At 47.4% G+C, this 15,088-nt stretch overlaps 7 protein-coding genes across 7 annotated transcripts; 2 read left to right on the top strand and 5 right to left on the bottom strand.

Moving 5' to 3' along the window:
- Nucleotides 1–6: 6 nt before the first annotated feature.
- BKA55DRAFT_578948 (uncharacterized protein) lies at nt 7–1,294 on the bottom strand. The gene is made up of 4 exons (XM_046193783.1): nt 1,151–1,294; nt 1,012–1,096; nt 538–956; nt 7–481 (listed from the first exon to the last, which is right to left on the bottom strand). Exons 1-4 carry the CDS (start codon nt 1,227–1,229, stop codon nt 336–338), a joined length of 729 nt encoding a protein of 242 aa, XP_046045145.1. The 5' UTR covers nt 1,230–1,294; the 3' UTR covers nt 7–335.
- A 147-nt stretch (nt 1,295–1,441) lies between these two features.
- On the top strand, nt 1,442–3,152 carry BKA55DRAFT_578945 (uncharacterized protein). Its single transcript, XM_046193782.1, has 2 exons — nt 1,442–1,709; nt 1,770–3,152. Exons 1-2 carry the CDS (start codon nt 1,659–1,661, stop codon nt 3,039–3,041), a joined length of 1,323 nt encoding a protein of 440 aa, XP_046045144.1. The 5' UTR covers nt 1,442–1,658; the 3' UTR covers nt 3,042–3,152.
- Nucleotides 3,153–3,226: 74 nt separating this feature from the next.
- Nucleotides 3,227–3,920, bottom strand: BKA55DRAFT_694636 (uncharacterized protein; the record flags this gene model as incomplete). Its single annotated transcript, XM_046200065.1, has 2 exons — nt 3,227–3,320; nt 3,700–3,920. The coding sequence occupies 2 exons, from the start codon at nt 3,918–3,920 to the stop codon at nt 3,227–3,229; spliced, it is 315 nt and encodes a 104-aa protein (XP_046045143.1).
- Nucleotides 3,921–5,712: 1,792 nt separating this feature from the next.
- On the bottom strand, nt 5,713–7,124 carry BKA55DRAFT_578944 (uncharacterized protein). The gene is made up of 3 exons (XM_046193781.1): nt 6,333–7,124; nt 5,995–6,278; nt 5,713–5,941 (listed from the first exon to the last, which is right to left on the bottom strand). The coding sequence occupies exons 1-3, from the start codon at nt 6,827–6,829 to the stop codon at nt 5,931–5,933; spliced, it is 792 nt and encodes a 263-aa protein (XP_046045142.1). The 5' UTR covers nt 6,830–7,124; the 3' UTR covers nt 5,713–5,930.
- A 921-nt stretch (nt 7,125–8,045) lies between these two features.
- BKA55DRAFT_742007 (glycosyl hydrolase family 3 N terminal domain-containing protein) lies at nt 8,046–11,442 on the top strand (the record flags this gene model as incomplete). The annotated part of the gene is made up of 4 exons (XM_046201495.1): nt 8,046–8,094; nt 9,089–9,401; nt 9,459–11,061; nt 11,116–11,442. The coding sequence occupies 4 exons, from the start codon at nt 8,046–8,048 to the stop codon at nt 11,440–11,442; spliced, it is 2,292 nt and encodes a 763-aa protein (XP_046045141.1).
- A 641-nt stretch (nt 11,443–12,083) lies between these two features.
- BKA55DRAFT_694633 (glycosyl hydrolase) lies at nt 12,084–13,625 on the bottom strand (the record flags this gene model as incomplete). The annotated part of the gene is made up of 5 exons (XM_046200064.1): nt 12,084–12,175; nt 12,230–12,515; nt 12,564–12,660; nt 12,721–12,915; nt 12,970–13,625. The coding sequence occupies 5 exons, from the start codon at nt 13,623–13,625 to the stop codon at nt 12,084–12,086; spliced, it is 1,326 nt and encodes a 441-aa protein (XP_046045140.1).
- Nucleotides 13,626–14,628: 1,003 nt separating this feature from the next.
- On the bottom strand, nt 14,629–15,003 carry BKA55DRAFT_543646 (uncharacterized protein; the record flags this gene model as incomplete). The annotated part of the gene is made up of 2 exons (XM_046190616.1): nt 14,629–14,730; nt 14,782–15,003. 2 exons carry the CDS (start codon nt 15,001–15,003, stop codon nt 14,629–14,631), a joined length of 324 nt encoding a protein of 107 aa, XP_046045139.1.
- Between the last annotated feature and the right edge of the window lie 85 nt (nt 15,004–15,088).

Genomic DNA, 15,088 nt, shown 5'->3' with positions numbered 1-15,088 from the left:
TCTAGGTATGGAAAGATTTGTGACGTATCCATTGTTAAAGGCAACTAAGCTGCTGAAGCAGCAAGTCCTAAAGGTATTTAAGGTAAAGGAAAAATGATCTGTAGATTTTATCTTATCGAAGCGGCTCACAGGTACATATCCTCAATCTCCAGCGCCAAATGATGGCCACACTGTTTTGAACATGGTGGACTCATGAGAGTTGGTGTTTACATCCTGCACCCATTCACGACATTTATGTGAGAGCAAAAACATCTGAGTATCTAGTACCTACTTTGACCGAACCTTTGTCCCAAAGCTTCGTTGGAGCCTTCCTCAAACATAGGCAAAGAAGTCGGTTAATAATCGCGCTGAAGCCACTGGTCGCATGCCTCATACAGCTTGAGAAGCTGCGGCTCAACAGAATAGAAGTGATCCGACATGGTCTGATCAACACAGCTGAAGAATCGAAGGAGAGCAACGACAGTAAAGTCAGCGTAAGAGGCTTTAAACGTTAGTGCCAACATCACCAAAAGGGTCTGGGGCCGAAATTCTCCTTACGATGGTAATTCATCAAGAATGGTCCTGGAGTCTCAGCTAGCGCGTCTCCAATCTCATGACACATGGCATCAAGCTGGTACCAAAGCTGCTGGCTGACGTGCTCGCTATAATATGAATCAAGGCTCATTCCAAATATCTTTGCTCGTGTGTCTGCATAATATTGTCGATCTGACGGCGCCAGAACTTTCTTGGGTAATAAATGTGCCCATAACGGTCGACTGCTTATCAGCAGCTTTTCTGTAAGTTCCTCGACCCTAGCGGAATCTTCTGAGTTGAACTGAAGTGACGGCGTGCTGAAGTTCTTCTCTAAGACCTCGGCAATAGATTTTGATCCCACGATACCCTTCATGGTCTGGCCCTCCTGTAGCAGAATGCAGGGTATGGTATGCGGGCTCAAAGGAGGCTCATTGGGTTTCACACTGAGCTGGTGTCAGATAATTCATGGGAAGCACTTCTGGGGCCTTTGAGACTTACTGGGGCTGAATATGGGAACTGAGGTTGGAAAAGTCAAGCCATTCAGTGGTATACGGCAATTCTTTGTAATTGAGGACGAGACGGGCTGCCATCGAGCAGTCAGTCTAACACGCTCAACCTCGGTATGAACCTATCAAACCTTTCCAGACATTTGGAGACCATGATTTTCGTGTTATACTTGGAATGTCGAAAAGTGTTATCAACGGACGAGACGTCATGTTTATTGTTCTGCTTTTCAAGCTGATGCCCGCATTGAACTGATTCAGCCGAGGTTCTTTAATACAAATATTAATTGGTGGTTGAGGTCAATCATCGCTGACAATGGATCAAACTTGTCCCAGTTAAGTTAGTCCCTTGGCAATGGCATTAAAAGCGGGGCTAATCGGACAAGTTTATGTCATTTTCCTCAGTGACAGGTCCGATCGCCCAGATTATCTCCCCGTCCTTCACTAAACATTATTTTATGCCTTGCGCTTTGCGCCTCACGCCCTGCATCCTGAAGGCTTTCTGTCTACATCCTCTAAGGTTATCATCTTATTGAATTGTGCGATGCAAGAATTAAACTACTTTATCTCAGCTTATCATAATTTCTCTTTCTGAACTGGCCAAAACAATCCCAGTGTACAAACGTGCAGCTCTTTGTCGCCATGTCTCCTCGTTCCAACAATTCAGATGGCTCAACCAGCCCAGAGGCCAAGGTAAAAGCTTATTCGGGTCTCTTACGTCAAATCTGCCGAGTCACCTAACAAGAGACTTAGGAACGTCGAGCGCGTAATAGGGCAGCCCAGTTAAAGTTTCGTAAGAAGAAACAAGAAGTCGATGAGACACGCTGCAACCGAATAAAGCACCTTGAAGGTGTGATTGAGAAAATGAGCACTGTCTTGGTAGACTTTACAGATGGGCTCTTACAGCGGGATATCGTTCAACAGAGCCCTGCTATGATAGCCAGCATTCAAGGCGTTATCGCCGATATCCTTACATTGGCCAATGAAGCCGGAGACCCTGAACAGGACCCCAAGACTCGTAAGGCTCGGAGGAAAGTCACTGAAACCCAATGTCATTCTCCCAAGGACTGCGAAGGTGAGTCTACTGGCTCAGCTCCGAATGTTGCCATTCTCACTACCCCCGACGATCCGATGATAGGTCCGGACCAACAAGAAGCCGTCATTTACCCAATGCCCCTTACAGATAACCCTCCCATACATATACCTCAAGTAGAAGATGAAATGGCACAGTTACCAGTAGTTCCAACAGTTTTGTCCCAAGCAAATTACCCACAATGTACTATCCCAGCACCTCTCAGCCCTCTTTTGTGGACATCCTCATTACCACCCCTATCTCTCAATTCTTTCATTTGTCGTCTCACATATTCATGCTTCAAAGTTGGCTGCCTCGTTCTCAGCAGATCGATCGACGCACCACTCCCCCTATCAGAAGAAAGTCGCATGTTTGGATCGACCCTTCGCTACCGGGAAAGGGATGAAATGATCTTGAGAATGAGATGGCTCCTCGGCCCCGGCAAGCATGAGCTTCAGACATTGGCAGAGTTACCGTGGGGAGGGCGGTGGTGGGATCAAGAGTTCTCTGGAAGCGATCTTGCGAATTATGCCACGACTGCTGCGATGGTTGACTCATCTGCCCCTCAGTTCCTCAGTGTTCTTGGTGTTGAGAAGCAACTTATGGCACTCGGTGCCTGCTTTGTGGATAAAGAGACCATCGAGCTGGACTCGAGTGCCTTAGCGATCCTGTCGGGGAATCGCCTAGAACCTAGCTGCGCGCAACCAGATAGCTGGAGTTTTGTTAACCTTTTCCCATCAAAAGATTCACGACCGCAGATACATACGCCGAGAGTACGGGTCAGTTTGAACTTGCTCATCACAAACTTGACCAAGATAGCGGTTTGTTTGATGAAAGGCCCTGGCTTTCCCAGACAGGCACTGAGAGGAGCTATTGAACAGTCTGTTATTACGAGGAAGAACAACCCAGAAAGGCAAGGCATAGCCAATATGGAAGCATCTTTATGTTACTAAACTATGTAGAAGATACTTAAGTATCTACTTGGCGGTCATTATTTAGACTGTGGATTGCGAGTAAGACCCTAAGTAACGAAGAATAAGAAAACAATATCATCTACATGACAATTTGTGTGATTGCTACCGACAAGCAATAAACCGTCCAACTCATTATCCCAAGGCCTGCGGATATGAACACTCAACTATCCGTTTCCATAGGCGGTGTTTACCCCTCGAACAGTGCCACCTCGAGTGCATTTATCCATGATGCGCCCGGCAGAACGAGCAACATTACCGCTGACAGAAATTAGCAAGGACTTGTATTTTGCAGAAGAGTTGACATACCAAGGAGAGGATGTACCTCCCTTCCAGACAGGAAAGCTGTTGACACCATGGATAGTAGCTAAACCGTGGCGACAGAAAGAGCTTCAACCACCAGTGGGGACGCCGCAACGTTGTCCTGACCTACGTGCGAGAAAGTCAATGCACCAGACAGCGTCAGCGACCCATTACATCAGAAATTCAGTTTCCATCTTGCAAAGGTCCTTCTTGTGATCCATGAGATGACAGTCAACTTACGGAAGCACTGGTCCCAGCAATAGTGTTGCAACGAACAGCACGCTTCTCCAAATTCCCCGGATCTCATCAACAAAATTTAGCTTATGTTGTTTCATACATGATGTTATGACCTTTACCATTTGCAGCTTGGTTAACTGTCAAGGCAAAAGCTTCATCGGGGCTCAAGTGAGCACCCTCCGGATCAACGACGATGGCAGAGGCCCATGACTCCAAAGAAAACGGAAAAGTGGCTTCAGTATCAGCATTTCTATTGACAACTATGCCAGCAATATCATCGTTAATAAAGATACCGAGGCTAGTAAGAGCAAGCTTGACCATTTTGACTAAATTTAATGACTGAAGTTCGTGTGAAATAGATTCAAGCGTTACTCATCTGTGTTGAGCATGGACTGAGAATTCATTTATAACAATCTTTCAAGAGCGCAAAATGGACTAGACTTCGAATTTCGAGCGGAGACTAACAAAGCGATCGTGAGTCCGGTCCCGCATTCGTCTGAGGTAAGATTTTGAAATCACGGTTGATCCGCTGGGCAACGTTTTACACCGATAGGACTGCATCGCCTGTATACGAGATTTCATCTGTGGTTTGATGGCTGCATAATTATGAAGATCTTCCTGCACCAGAGATTCGATGTTTAATTATCCGAAAGGATCTGCCCCTGTTTGCCAGAGAGCTGATGTACGCCGCCAGGTGGACTCCCATGACTTATGAAGACGGGGAACATCATTCCAAAAGCTCCGATACAAGCTAATAGTTTCATGTTACAGTCTCATTATATGTAAAAGGAAATGATACTATTAGCTCGTGGGGTGACAGTCACCCGATAGCGCAGTAATCGTATGGACAGAAGCAATTCATAGGGTCAATAAAGGCGAGGTACAGAGCTTTGGGGCTCCTAGGCGCTGATAAGAGGCACACATGGGTACTGTTCAGAATTATGGTAATGGTCTCGCCTTGTCCGTCAATAACTCAAGAGTTATGGAGCAGAGAGCCAAAGAGCGAGATAAGTTTCAGTCCAGCTGCGTCCGTAACGGCTAATAACTCTAAAGATAGAACCTCAACCGTTGATGACTAGAGTTATGCAGAACCATAACTCCAGTGTACCCCGCATGTTCTATAATTAGGCAACTCATCGGTGTATTCAGCCGGGCCATTGAGTAGAGTTAGTAGTCTTAGAGTCCGGTATAGATCATACTATCCTACCTGACGCCGGTTCTCACTACTCCGAAATATTATCTAATTCCATGGCATTCTTGCAGATCACAACAATGATCTTCCTTCAACTGTCAAGTTACAGGGTCGTTCTTACTCAGTCCCTACTGGAATTCCTTTGCTTTATTGATGTTTCTTCTTAGCAATGGCTAATTCAAGAAAAGAAAAATTATTTAAACTTGATCAATCCCCCTCAAAAGTCGCATCCACCCTCATCATTACCTTTTTATCCATACAGCTTCCTATACATTACTCAAACTCTCTGTTTAATATGAAGCTCTCTATCATCCTCGTTGCGTTCTGGGCTGCAGCAAGCGCACCCGCTGAAAACAAGTTGGCTCGCCGTGACGACTGCGGCAAGGGTGGAGTACCGTACACTCGTCGCACAAACAGCCCATGTGGCAGTGGAAATGGACGTCGTGCCTCCTGTTGATGTGATCGAACTGGTGTAATAATCACCAATTTTTCTCCATTTCAGCCTAGGCCATAGGTTTCAACAACGAAGAGGTCCAATGCATTGGTGGATTCTGGAGGGAGATACAGGGCTGCGAGACTGGCACATACAAGGGCTGTATTGCTAACGGAAGTGGTGTTCAGTGCAGAGTTGTCCTCGGATAGGAAGCTCAAGACAACCGAGATGAGTGTGCTGGGTGTTAGATAATCATGGCGAGAAACAGATACTCCCAGTTATCTATGTAGAAAGAATTCATGACACCCTGCTGGGTTACAAAGCCAAGTCTTCATTCATGGAACTATGTAAGGCTTATGTGATCCCAGGGGGCTGCACGGTGGGCAGGGCTTGATTAGTAACCTGGCTTCTTGGATGCACTCATGAGACATGCGCAAGCAATCTAAATACGAACTTGTTAAAATCTATGCAGATATACTTACACCAAGCGTCTCGTGCATCTGTTGGATTCCAAAGAAACATATCACATCGCAGACAGAGGATTCTTTGCTCCAGTCAGGCATTGCCCATTCGCTACCAAAGTACTATCCATAACTATCCTAACTCCGTCCTATTAATACAAAATCCTCTGAGCAATACCTCATTCATCGATGACATGAGCATTTACAGTCAAGTACGGTACAAGAAGATCCTCTCTTCCTTTTCACTAGATTGATTCTAAGTAATTTGTTATTTCCCAGGCTCTTGGCTTGGGAGTGGCATTGACTTACCAACTTTGGGAGCTTCTTCAACATCCACGTCTGCAGTGAGAGCTTCCCTCTTCTTTGCTGTGGCCTTGACACCGGACACTGGAATCTCGATGTCCTTGGTGGTAGTAGTTCCAGCCTTGGCGCCACCATTCTTGAACTCGTCCATTGAAATGGCGGGAGCGACAGTGGCCTCGTGGTGCTCGTCGTTGAGCTGCTCCTTCTCATGGACGCGATTTGTGGTATGGATGACCTTTTGTTGAACTGTTTCTCTCTCGATCACGGGCTGGATATTCTCATGGAGGTGGCTGGAGCGGTATGTGAGAATCGAGTACACGGGCAAGGTGATAGGAAGTACTTACTGGTGAATGTGCTCATGTTCGTTCGTAGGAGCATACTCTCTTGAATGAGTAGTGCCCTCAACGTTTTTCTCGTTCTTGATCCTGGCGGCTTCCTCCTTGGCCTTCATCTTAGCCTTGTTATCCCGATGATCTATCTCCTCTTCGACTTCATTCTCCTTGTAGACATGCTTGGTGGGTAAAACATTCTTGTCCTTGACAGGCTGAATAGTGGTATGGTAATGGTCTTGGTGGACCTCGTGGTCGACTTCTGTGTCGACCTTCTCATGCTCGTGAGACTTGACGTCTTCGTGCACAACTGGAGCTTGCTTCTCCTTGTGAATGGTGGCGTCATCAGTAGTCTCGACGGTCTCGTCAACTGTCTTTTCAAGGCTCTTATCGACTTGCTTGGTGGCTGGCACATTGGTTTCGTTTTGTTCTTCCAGGGGAACACCAGTTACGATGTTCTTGACGGATGAGGCCAATTTGCCAAGGGCGTTGGGAGGAAGTTCAGATGCCATGGTGAATCTGTGGAGATTTAAAGTGACTTGAATGGTGTTTGAATAGATTTGAAGTCAAATGCTAGAATGATTGTCGTTCAAATCAGCTGTAGAGCTCTCTCTTAATAGCTCTGGCAGATCAATGAGCTCATGCCACAGTCCTTGGCAGCGTATGTGGCTAATGCTGTCATCGTTCGTCATTTTTTGCACAATTCACTACGATCCAAGATCTATGACGATGCATTTTAACATGCAACCAATTTACTTTCTTTCATGTGCCTGGACCTGCCAGATCTATCGATTGTTTTGATCCTTGACCGTACTCTAATTCTGTCGCTTAAAAACTCAGATGCCCTGTCATTCTCGCCTTTTTGGTGGTCATAGTGGAGAGCTTACGCCACAGTGATGTATCGACTACGTAGCTAGTGCCACCAAAACCTGGGTTTCCATGCAGGAGCGTTATTACAGTGCAGTGGATGAGGCAATTAAGCTTGTCGATCGTTCTCGTGGCGCAGAAACTCGTGCTGAGCTCCTGTATTACGCTTAGGTTTTGCGCAGCAAGACGAAAGATACCTGTTTGACGGCCTAATTCAAGGCTGGCAGTATGTACTTGTCATCGTGAGACCCGCCTCGGCTGCCATTGATTGTTCACCAATGAAAATAAATGTCTTGGAGATCGGTGGGGCAAGCATGTGCTCTTCAAACTTGGCTTTGATCATCCAGGGCTCGACCGGACGTCATTGGGCAAACAAGAGCCAAAAATGAGCTTGTTTCTTCTAATGAAAAGCCATCAAGAGGAGCCTGGGGATATTGAAAACTTGAGATAGATACCGCCTGCCTGCCATTATCTACAGTAAGCCCTGTGTCTGTAGGGTAGTCTAGGTGTCTCTGCGATTACATCAGGTAGCGCAGGTTGGCAAAGTACTTTCTCTCTCGCCAATTGCAACCAAGAGTAAAGTTCCTTGTACATAATCGAAAAGCAAAGTTATTTATTATCGTTGAGATCCAAGTTTGCCAAGGCGGATTATACTATCAGATCTTGAACATGTTACCCCTCTGGTTATTTTGAAGTCAGACCCCCGTCCTCTGACATTGCAGCCCCGGATTAATCATCACTTCGAAATCAAGCTAAGTCGTTGATGTATCCTGAAGAAATATATCCTCTGAAGCAGACTTTCACAAGGTCGAAAAACCCGTTTGCAATAGACACGCGACAAGGTTCGCGTTCCTGTTTTAGATGGATATACGCCGCCGGCGCCGTCTAGATGCTCAGATGCTCAACTACGGTAACTGTCTGTCGTTCTGCCTCGTACCCACACAGTATGAGTGAGGGGGCTTTTCAACCAAGGACAAATGTATAAGGCCTCGGATTATGTTCATTTGTCTAAACGAGACTCAATTCGTAAAACCCTGGCTCTCGCTTACGATGGCTAAAACACCTCGTTTAGATGCCAATAACCCGAACTGTGGATCCAGATCTAAGCGAAGCCAAGTAGAGCGTTAAAATAGAAACACGGGGTAAAGCTCAGGTCATAATATTGTGGCCAAACTCTCTGAATACTCTGATTTACCCCAAGGACTAAAAAAGCTGCCTCCAGAAGCGGGTAGTTCTTGTACATGACCGAGGTTGCACCGACGCTATCCCCAGCTGTTAATTCCATCAGTCCAGTAAAGAGTAGGAAGTATTCAGATCCTCCATACTTCGGAGCATTTTAACTATTAAAATAATACAACTTCTTATTCTGAGGTATCATTATAGCATTATTAAAATAAGGAAAGAATTAAGTAAAATTAGTATTAAAAGTATAGTCTACACTGTACTTAATTACCAAGGGACCTTACCATGAGAGGATGTAAATACTCCCCCTCTCCCCTACCGTGACATTAAGTTAAGTAAAATCATCACATTCCAGGGAATTCGGATAGTACTTTATCCAGATGGTTGTTTACCCCGCGCCTTAAGCGTATTTGGGCAGGAAGCTACATGGACTTAGGTGTATAAAAGGTATAACTAACACGAATTGATGGCTAACAGAAGATATCAAGAGCAACAGGAGGAAGCAACAGACGTCTTCTCGAGGTTCTTCTACTTAGAAAACCCATACTAAGATCCTCTGTTGCACAATGTATGTCCCAACTGCGTTGATTAGCCTTATAGGCATTGCTCTCGTCTTCCGCTAGACTGCTCAGTCAGAGGCCAGCATCCTGTAAGTATCTGCGCATGGAGATTTTGTCCGTTTCGGTTCTCACTTGTACAAAGTAACTTACCATTAGGGATAGCTTGGGAAGATGCTTCTGATCAAGCCTTTGCCTTTGTACTACAGCTCAATACGACCGAGAAAATTGGCATCGCTACCGGCGGCTATCGCACAGACGGACCGGCTTGTGTTGGCACAATTGGGAAAGTCGAAAGGCTCGGATTCCAGGGAATATGCTTTTCCGATGGCCCTTCTGGATATGCCAGGTCAGATGGTGTGAGCGTCTTCTCCTCTGGCCTTACTGCAGCTGCTAGTTGGGATAAACGCCTTATCTATGAACGTTCCGTTGCCATTGGAGAAGAGTTTAGGGCCAAAGGTGCTCACGTATTTCTTGGGTAAGTCATTGCAACTTTCACCTGGTCGAGGTTATAAATGTGCTAATTCAATGGCAGACCATCCTGTGGTCCTATGGGCCGTAGTGCTCTTGGCGGGCGAAACTGGGAGGGTTTCGGCCCCGACCCTTATCTCTCTGGCGTCGCCATGCATGCTTCCGTCTCTGGTATACAATCTGTTGGTGTACAAGCGTGCTCGAAGCATTTCATTGGCAACGAACAGGAAACACAGCGCACCAAGACCACTGAGGAGGATGGAACCGTCGTCAATGCTCTGAGCTCCAACATTGACGAACGTACATTACATGAGATGTACCTTTGGCCTTTTGCTGACGCTGTTAAAGCCGGTACTGCCAGCGTCATGTGCTCCTACAACCGAGTGAATCAAACTTATTCCTGTGCGAACCATCACTTGCTCTCGGTACTGAAGGACGACCTCGCATTTCCGGGATACGTCGTTTCTGACTGGTTTGCGACACATGGCACAGCCTCCTTCGCCAACGCAGGGCTCGACCTCGAGATGCCAGGACCTGTCAGCGCCGACTATGGTGCCTCGTATTTTGGCGATCACCTTCTCGACGCGGTCAACGATGACAATGTGACAGCAAGTCGCCTCAATGATATGGCTGAGAGAGTCCTGACGCCATACTTCTTTCTACATCAGAATGAGGATTTCCCTGCCCTGGATCCTGCTTCCGCCACTGCCCTCAGTGTCAATCAATTTGGTTACAACAACCCTCAGTACTCAATCAAGCCCGTACCTGCACGCGATGTTAGAGGCGATCACGCCAAGGTTATCCGGGAATTGGGTGCCGCTGCCACTGTGCTGCTCAAGAATACTAATGGAACACTGCCTCTGAAGAACGAAAATGACATCGGTGTCTTCGGAAATGGAGCACCATACCCAACCATCGGATCCGTCTATTTTGATTATGAGAACGCGTCTATATCCTATGAAATGGGCACTCTCGACCAGGGTGGCGGTTCTGGCATAGTCCGCCACACCGAACTTATCACCCCGCTGGACGCAATTCGAGAACGTGTGCGAAAACAGAGTGGCCGGGTCCAGGTCCTTCTGGAACATCAGGACATCATTGAGGGCAATTTCAGGTCCATCTACCCGATCACTGATGTCTGTCTGGTCTTCCTAAAGGCATTTGCGGCAGAGGGCCGGGATAGAGAGTCGCTGGACCTTGATTGGAATGCCACCAAGGTCGTCGAGAGCGTTACGTCCTTGTGCTCTAATACTGTTGTTGTTGTCAACGGTCCAGGTGTAGTCTTGATGCCCTGGGCTGACAACGAGAATGTGACGGCTATTCTGTCAACCCAGTACCCTGGAGAAGAAATCGGTAACTCTATCGTGGATGTTCTCTGGGGTGAGGCGGAACCCGCCGGCCGTTTACCATACACTATCCCCAAGAATACGAGCGACTATGGCGGACCAGTCTTCAACCTAACTGAGCCATCCACCAACCCTGATGAGTGGTCAGCTGATTACACAGAAGGTCAATTTATAGATTACCGACACTTTGACGCCATGGACATTGAGCCTCAGTATGAGTTCGGGTTTGGCCTGTCGTACACCACCTTTGAAATGTCGACAGAACTCACTGTTGTTGTAGCTGTCGGTATTGGAACTCATGTAGATGAGTCCAAAGGCAAGGTACCTGGAGGATGAATTGATCTTTGGGAGAAAGCAGCTGCGGTATCCGTTCAGGTGCGCAACACTGGTGACAGGGACGGACATGCAGTGCCTCAGTTATATGTGTCGTTCCCCCAAGACGCAACCCCACCTGGTACCAAAGTGCGAGTTCTTAGGGGTTTTGAAAAGGTGCATCTCAAGGCTGGAGAGGCCAAGAGGGTTGTTCTCCCTCTCCAGAGAAGGGACCTTAGTTTCTGGGATGAGGCTACTCGCCAATGGGTCATCCCCGAGGGTACCTTTACCTTTTCTGGTGGATTCAGTTCTCGTGATCTCCGAGCCAAGACTGAGACATCTGTCTTAGGGTGGAATTGTATCAGGAGACAACTTACAACGAGGTGGTAACAGAGTGGAAAACCAAAGAAAGTGCTTACTGCAGTAGTGACTGGTTAAGTTTGGGTGGCTGATCAGATTCTGTATGACTTGCAAATTGACTCTTTTCAGACCTTTTCAATGCTCTTCCTCCACCTGATGCACAGAGACAAACAAGCGCTAACTAAGTTCTGTGTGGTGATTATAAGCTCTCAGCCACAGGTATCAACTGCAAATAACACATCTAGCTCACTATTTAGACAAGCGCGGCAATCTGTCAGTGAAACCCTTAATCTTCCAGCTACTCTCGGGTTAGAGCCGCATCATGTTGTTTTATCTTTAGCTCCATTTTACATGAGTTCCTTGTGAACTCCTGTCTACGTTTCGTCATTCTTAAAGTAAGATGAGGCACTACAGGTCCTTGGAGTCTCGATGAGGGTCGGGTATGTGACAGGTCAATGTTGCGTATAAGCTAACGTCACAAGGTTCTCAATCTATAAGACAGAACCTAAAAGAAGGACACACGACAATATCTAACTCAACGTATCGATTTCATTCACTTGAATCCCCACGAATCCAAGCAACGGCCCAATTAGTGGTCGAAAACCGGCTTAGTATACCTTCCTCTTATCCTAATTATTGCCCACGTAGATCTCGTCACCTTCAGCGACTTTCTATGCTGTAGGCAAATATGTCCATCGACTAAAGTAGGCAGGCGTGCTCCCTTTGCCACCATTGCTAGTGGCATACACTCCAAGTAAAGCGCCTACAGGAGTTAGCTTAATCTGAGATTCTATGCAATAGGTAGTAGGGATCTTACCTGCGAAAGGACCGCTTCCACCACTGACGATCTTTCCACTGGCTCGACCGAGCTCCATTGTCTTAGATGCGTCCTTAACGCATGAGGCCGAGAAAACAAATGACTTATCATCAGGGGTTGAGACGGTGAGGCGGACGAGGCTGCCCTGCCAGTCTGACGGGATGGGAACCACCTTTGCCTTCGGCGCATCCATACCTGGTTTCCCAGATGCTTCGATCCGGAAGCGGAGGTGTGGGGTGAGCTTGCCACGGGAAGAAACAAGATTGACAACGCCTAAACTCATATGCTGTAGCTGAGTCAGGAAAACCGTGACACCAGCTTCTTCCCCTTAAACATCTGGTGAGAAGAGCAAGTCGACGCTAAACCGAAAGAGCGTGCTTGTCTGTTTCCGAGCAACAAAGGCAAGTCTGTCATTATCCGGGTCAAAGGTGCTATCTCCTGTAAGATTGGCGCGAGACGGCGTGATACGAAGGGTTCGTTTATGCCCCTACGGAGAAGTCTGGAACTGGGATGGAGTACGCCACTGAGGCCGCCAGGTGACGAAGTTAGGCGGGATTCCGTTAGAAAAGTCGATATGCTCTGCGTCATTGTAGAATGGTCCAGAGCCCGGCAACTTCTTGGACTTGGGCGGAAGGGGGCCCTTCATACGACCTCGGACAGGCTGCATCTCCGGCCACTTTCCCTTTCTTCAATTGACCGGAAAGAGCACTGTTTCCCTACCCATCGGATAGATTTCGAACTTAGGTCCCGATCGTGTTGCCAACGCCATTCCCCACCAGTTATCGGAGTCATCTTTGAACAAGTCGGCATGCCCAACCGTCTGGAAATACTTATTGGTATCCTTGTTTGTTAGGACTGGATTCTCAGAATAGCTGTTGTACGGGCCAGTAACCTCTGTTGAGCGAGATACGGTCACAGTGTGGTTGAGTTCTGTTCCGCCCTCCGAAATCATCAGATAGTAGAAGCCGTTCTTTTTGTAGATGTGAGGCCCCTCTGCATTTCGGCCGCCAGTACCATTACAAATATTGATTGCTTGACCAACAGTGGCATATGACATATATGCTTGGCCTTCATCATCCCAGAATATGTCGGGATCAAGCCCGGAGGTCTGCATGATGACCGGACCGCTCCAAGATGTAGAGTCATATGGATTTGAGGTAGTATATACTACAACCTTGACCTCAGGGTACTGGCCGATGCCCAGACGAAGGTAAGTGGTTGTCAGATAGAGGCGCTTGTTGCGATATCTCAGAGTTGGAGCATGGGGGCCATCTTGTTGTCCTATGCTACGACTGTCCATCTCGGGGATTTGCGACTGTCTAATCAAGGCATTGCTGATATGTCTCCAATTGATGAGGTCCTTAGAGGCATAGACTGGAAGCCCTGGATAGGCCATGAAGGATGACGTGGAACAGAAGAAAGTAGAGTCCCACTCTGAAAAGAAGACACAGCTTGGGTCAGAGTTCCATCCAGGCAGAGTTGGGTCGAAAGGGCATAGGAAATGGTCCGCCCACCCACCAAGGTGAGCGACGACACGAGAAGGGAGACTAAGAGAGTCATGGTACGGTATCGTGGACAATAGAGAAGAGGGCTGTTACGAGCCACTGAAGGGATAATAGGAAGTGGTCGCGAGGAGGATGTCAAATATACCCTGTTGACGAACTGATCATCAGCATCTGTCTAGTCTGCACAGCCATCTTTCCAGGCATTGGTAGAAGGGATAATATCCGAGTGATTTAGTGCCCCCCCCCCCCTTTGCGGGTAAATTGGGACTGTCCGTGGTCAGCGAGCCAGGTTTCGAGCGAGCGCGGAAAGCAATCGTACTCGTACCCAAGAGCCATTGCCTTTCACCGAAGCAGTTAGCGGATCAGGAAACGCGCTCTCCCCTCTGACCGCAATGCCGCCACATAGTAACCGGGAAAGTCGGAAGGAATCAAGACAGTTTTCCTGGCGGCTAATCCTCCATTCTGGCGTGCCTGATCTTATTTCCCCCGCTTTGTAGCTCATCTCCTAGGTTTGTCTTGCCGAGATATTGATAGTGTTTACAAACTCTAGATCATCCATCTACAACCTAGTGTCATACAGTAACTGAAACTCAGTTCCTTTTCCATTTCTCTCCGATTGAACTCCTGTAGTAGGAAAGGGCAAACTAAGACAGGGAACAATGGGATGACAAAGACGATGCTATTTAAAAGTCGTGATCTTACGATGTCATCTCACACTATGATTTGAATGTGGAAGGAGTCAATGTAGATACGATAGTTTTCACTGTTTTAAAATCCTGTCATTATTTATTAAATTCAAAAATTCCCTACAAGAAATTCATGAGATATCTCGCAAGGTATATGCGATGGGACGTGGATGCAAAGTACTGAGATTGCAAAGGCCAAACCAGGACTTCAAGATTTGCTGGACGTGACATAGCCCTCGGCAATGGCGCCAGTCATCGTCTGATAGGAGATGAAGAAGCGGCCAGTGACGTAACTCCCTCCACCGACGGACTGGATGCGGCCATTTCAGGTACTCAGTGGAAGCTAGGTCTCGACGCCCACCTCGTCTCCCTGACCCGGGTGCGTATAGGTGATGGTGACATTGTAGAAGTCGACGCCAGTTGCCTGAATTGTGGGATGGTTAAAGTTGAATGCGGACGAGGCAGTCTGCGTGTAATTAAGGACTGGCGATGCGTCCAGAGAGAGGATCTCGGCACCTGGAAGGAAAGGAGCCTCAATCAGGGCGTCTGTACAGGCTGAGACGGCGACACTGGGGAATAACATTGTTGCTTACAGGTACAGTGCTTCAACCTGAAGTGAAGTGATGAAGGAAAGACGATGAGCCTGCAGTTGGGAATGATAGGTCTTG

This window comes from Fusarium redolens, assembly GCF_020744475.1.
Source record: "Fusarium redolens strain MPI-CAGE-AT-0023 chromosome Unknown BKA55scaffold_16, whole genome shotgun sequence".
In the NCBI taxonomy this organism is placed as follows: domain Eukaryota; kingdom Fungi; phylum Ascomycota; class Sordariomycetes; order Hypocreales; family Nectriaceae; genus Fusarium; species Fusarium redolens.
This window is presented reverse-complemented; position numbering and strand designations above follow the sequence as displayed.

What these genes read in the sequence shown, in the direction of transcription:
- BKA55DRAFT_578948 (XM_046193783.1), bottom strand. Translation starts at nt 1,229, where the DNA reads ATGACGTCTCGTCCGTTGATAACACTTTTCGACATTCCAAGTATAACA. An exon ending in GTCTCCAAATGTCTGGAAAG is followed by an intron (nt 1,097 to 1,150) that starts GTTTGATAGGTT and finishes GCTCGATGGCAG; the next exon opens with CCCGTCTCGTCCTCAATTAC. An exon ending in AGTTCCCATATTCAGCCCCA is followed by an intron (nt 957 to 1,011) that starts GTAAGTCTCAAA and finishes ACACCAGCTCAG; the next exon opens with TGTGAAACCCAATGAGCCTC.
- BKA55DRAFT_578945 (XM_046193782.1), top strand. Translation starts at nt 1,659, where the DNA reads ATGTCTCCTCGTTCCAACAATTCAGATGGCTCAACCAGCCCAGAGGCC. An exon ending in CAACCAGCCCAGAGGCCAAG is followed by an intron (nt 1,710 to 1,769) that starts GTAAAAGCTTAT and finishes CAAGAGACTTAG; the next exon opens with GAACGTCGAGCGCGTAATAG.
- BKA55DRAFT_578944 (XM_046193781.1), bottom strand. Translation starts at nt 6,829, where the DNA reads ATGGCATCTGAACTTCCTCCCAACGCCCTTGGCAAATTGGCCTCATCC. An exon ending in GAACATGAGCACATTCACCA is followed by an intron (nt 6,279 to 6,332) that starts GTAAGTACTTCC and finishes ATACCGCTCCAG; the next exon opens with CCACCTCCATGAGAATATCC.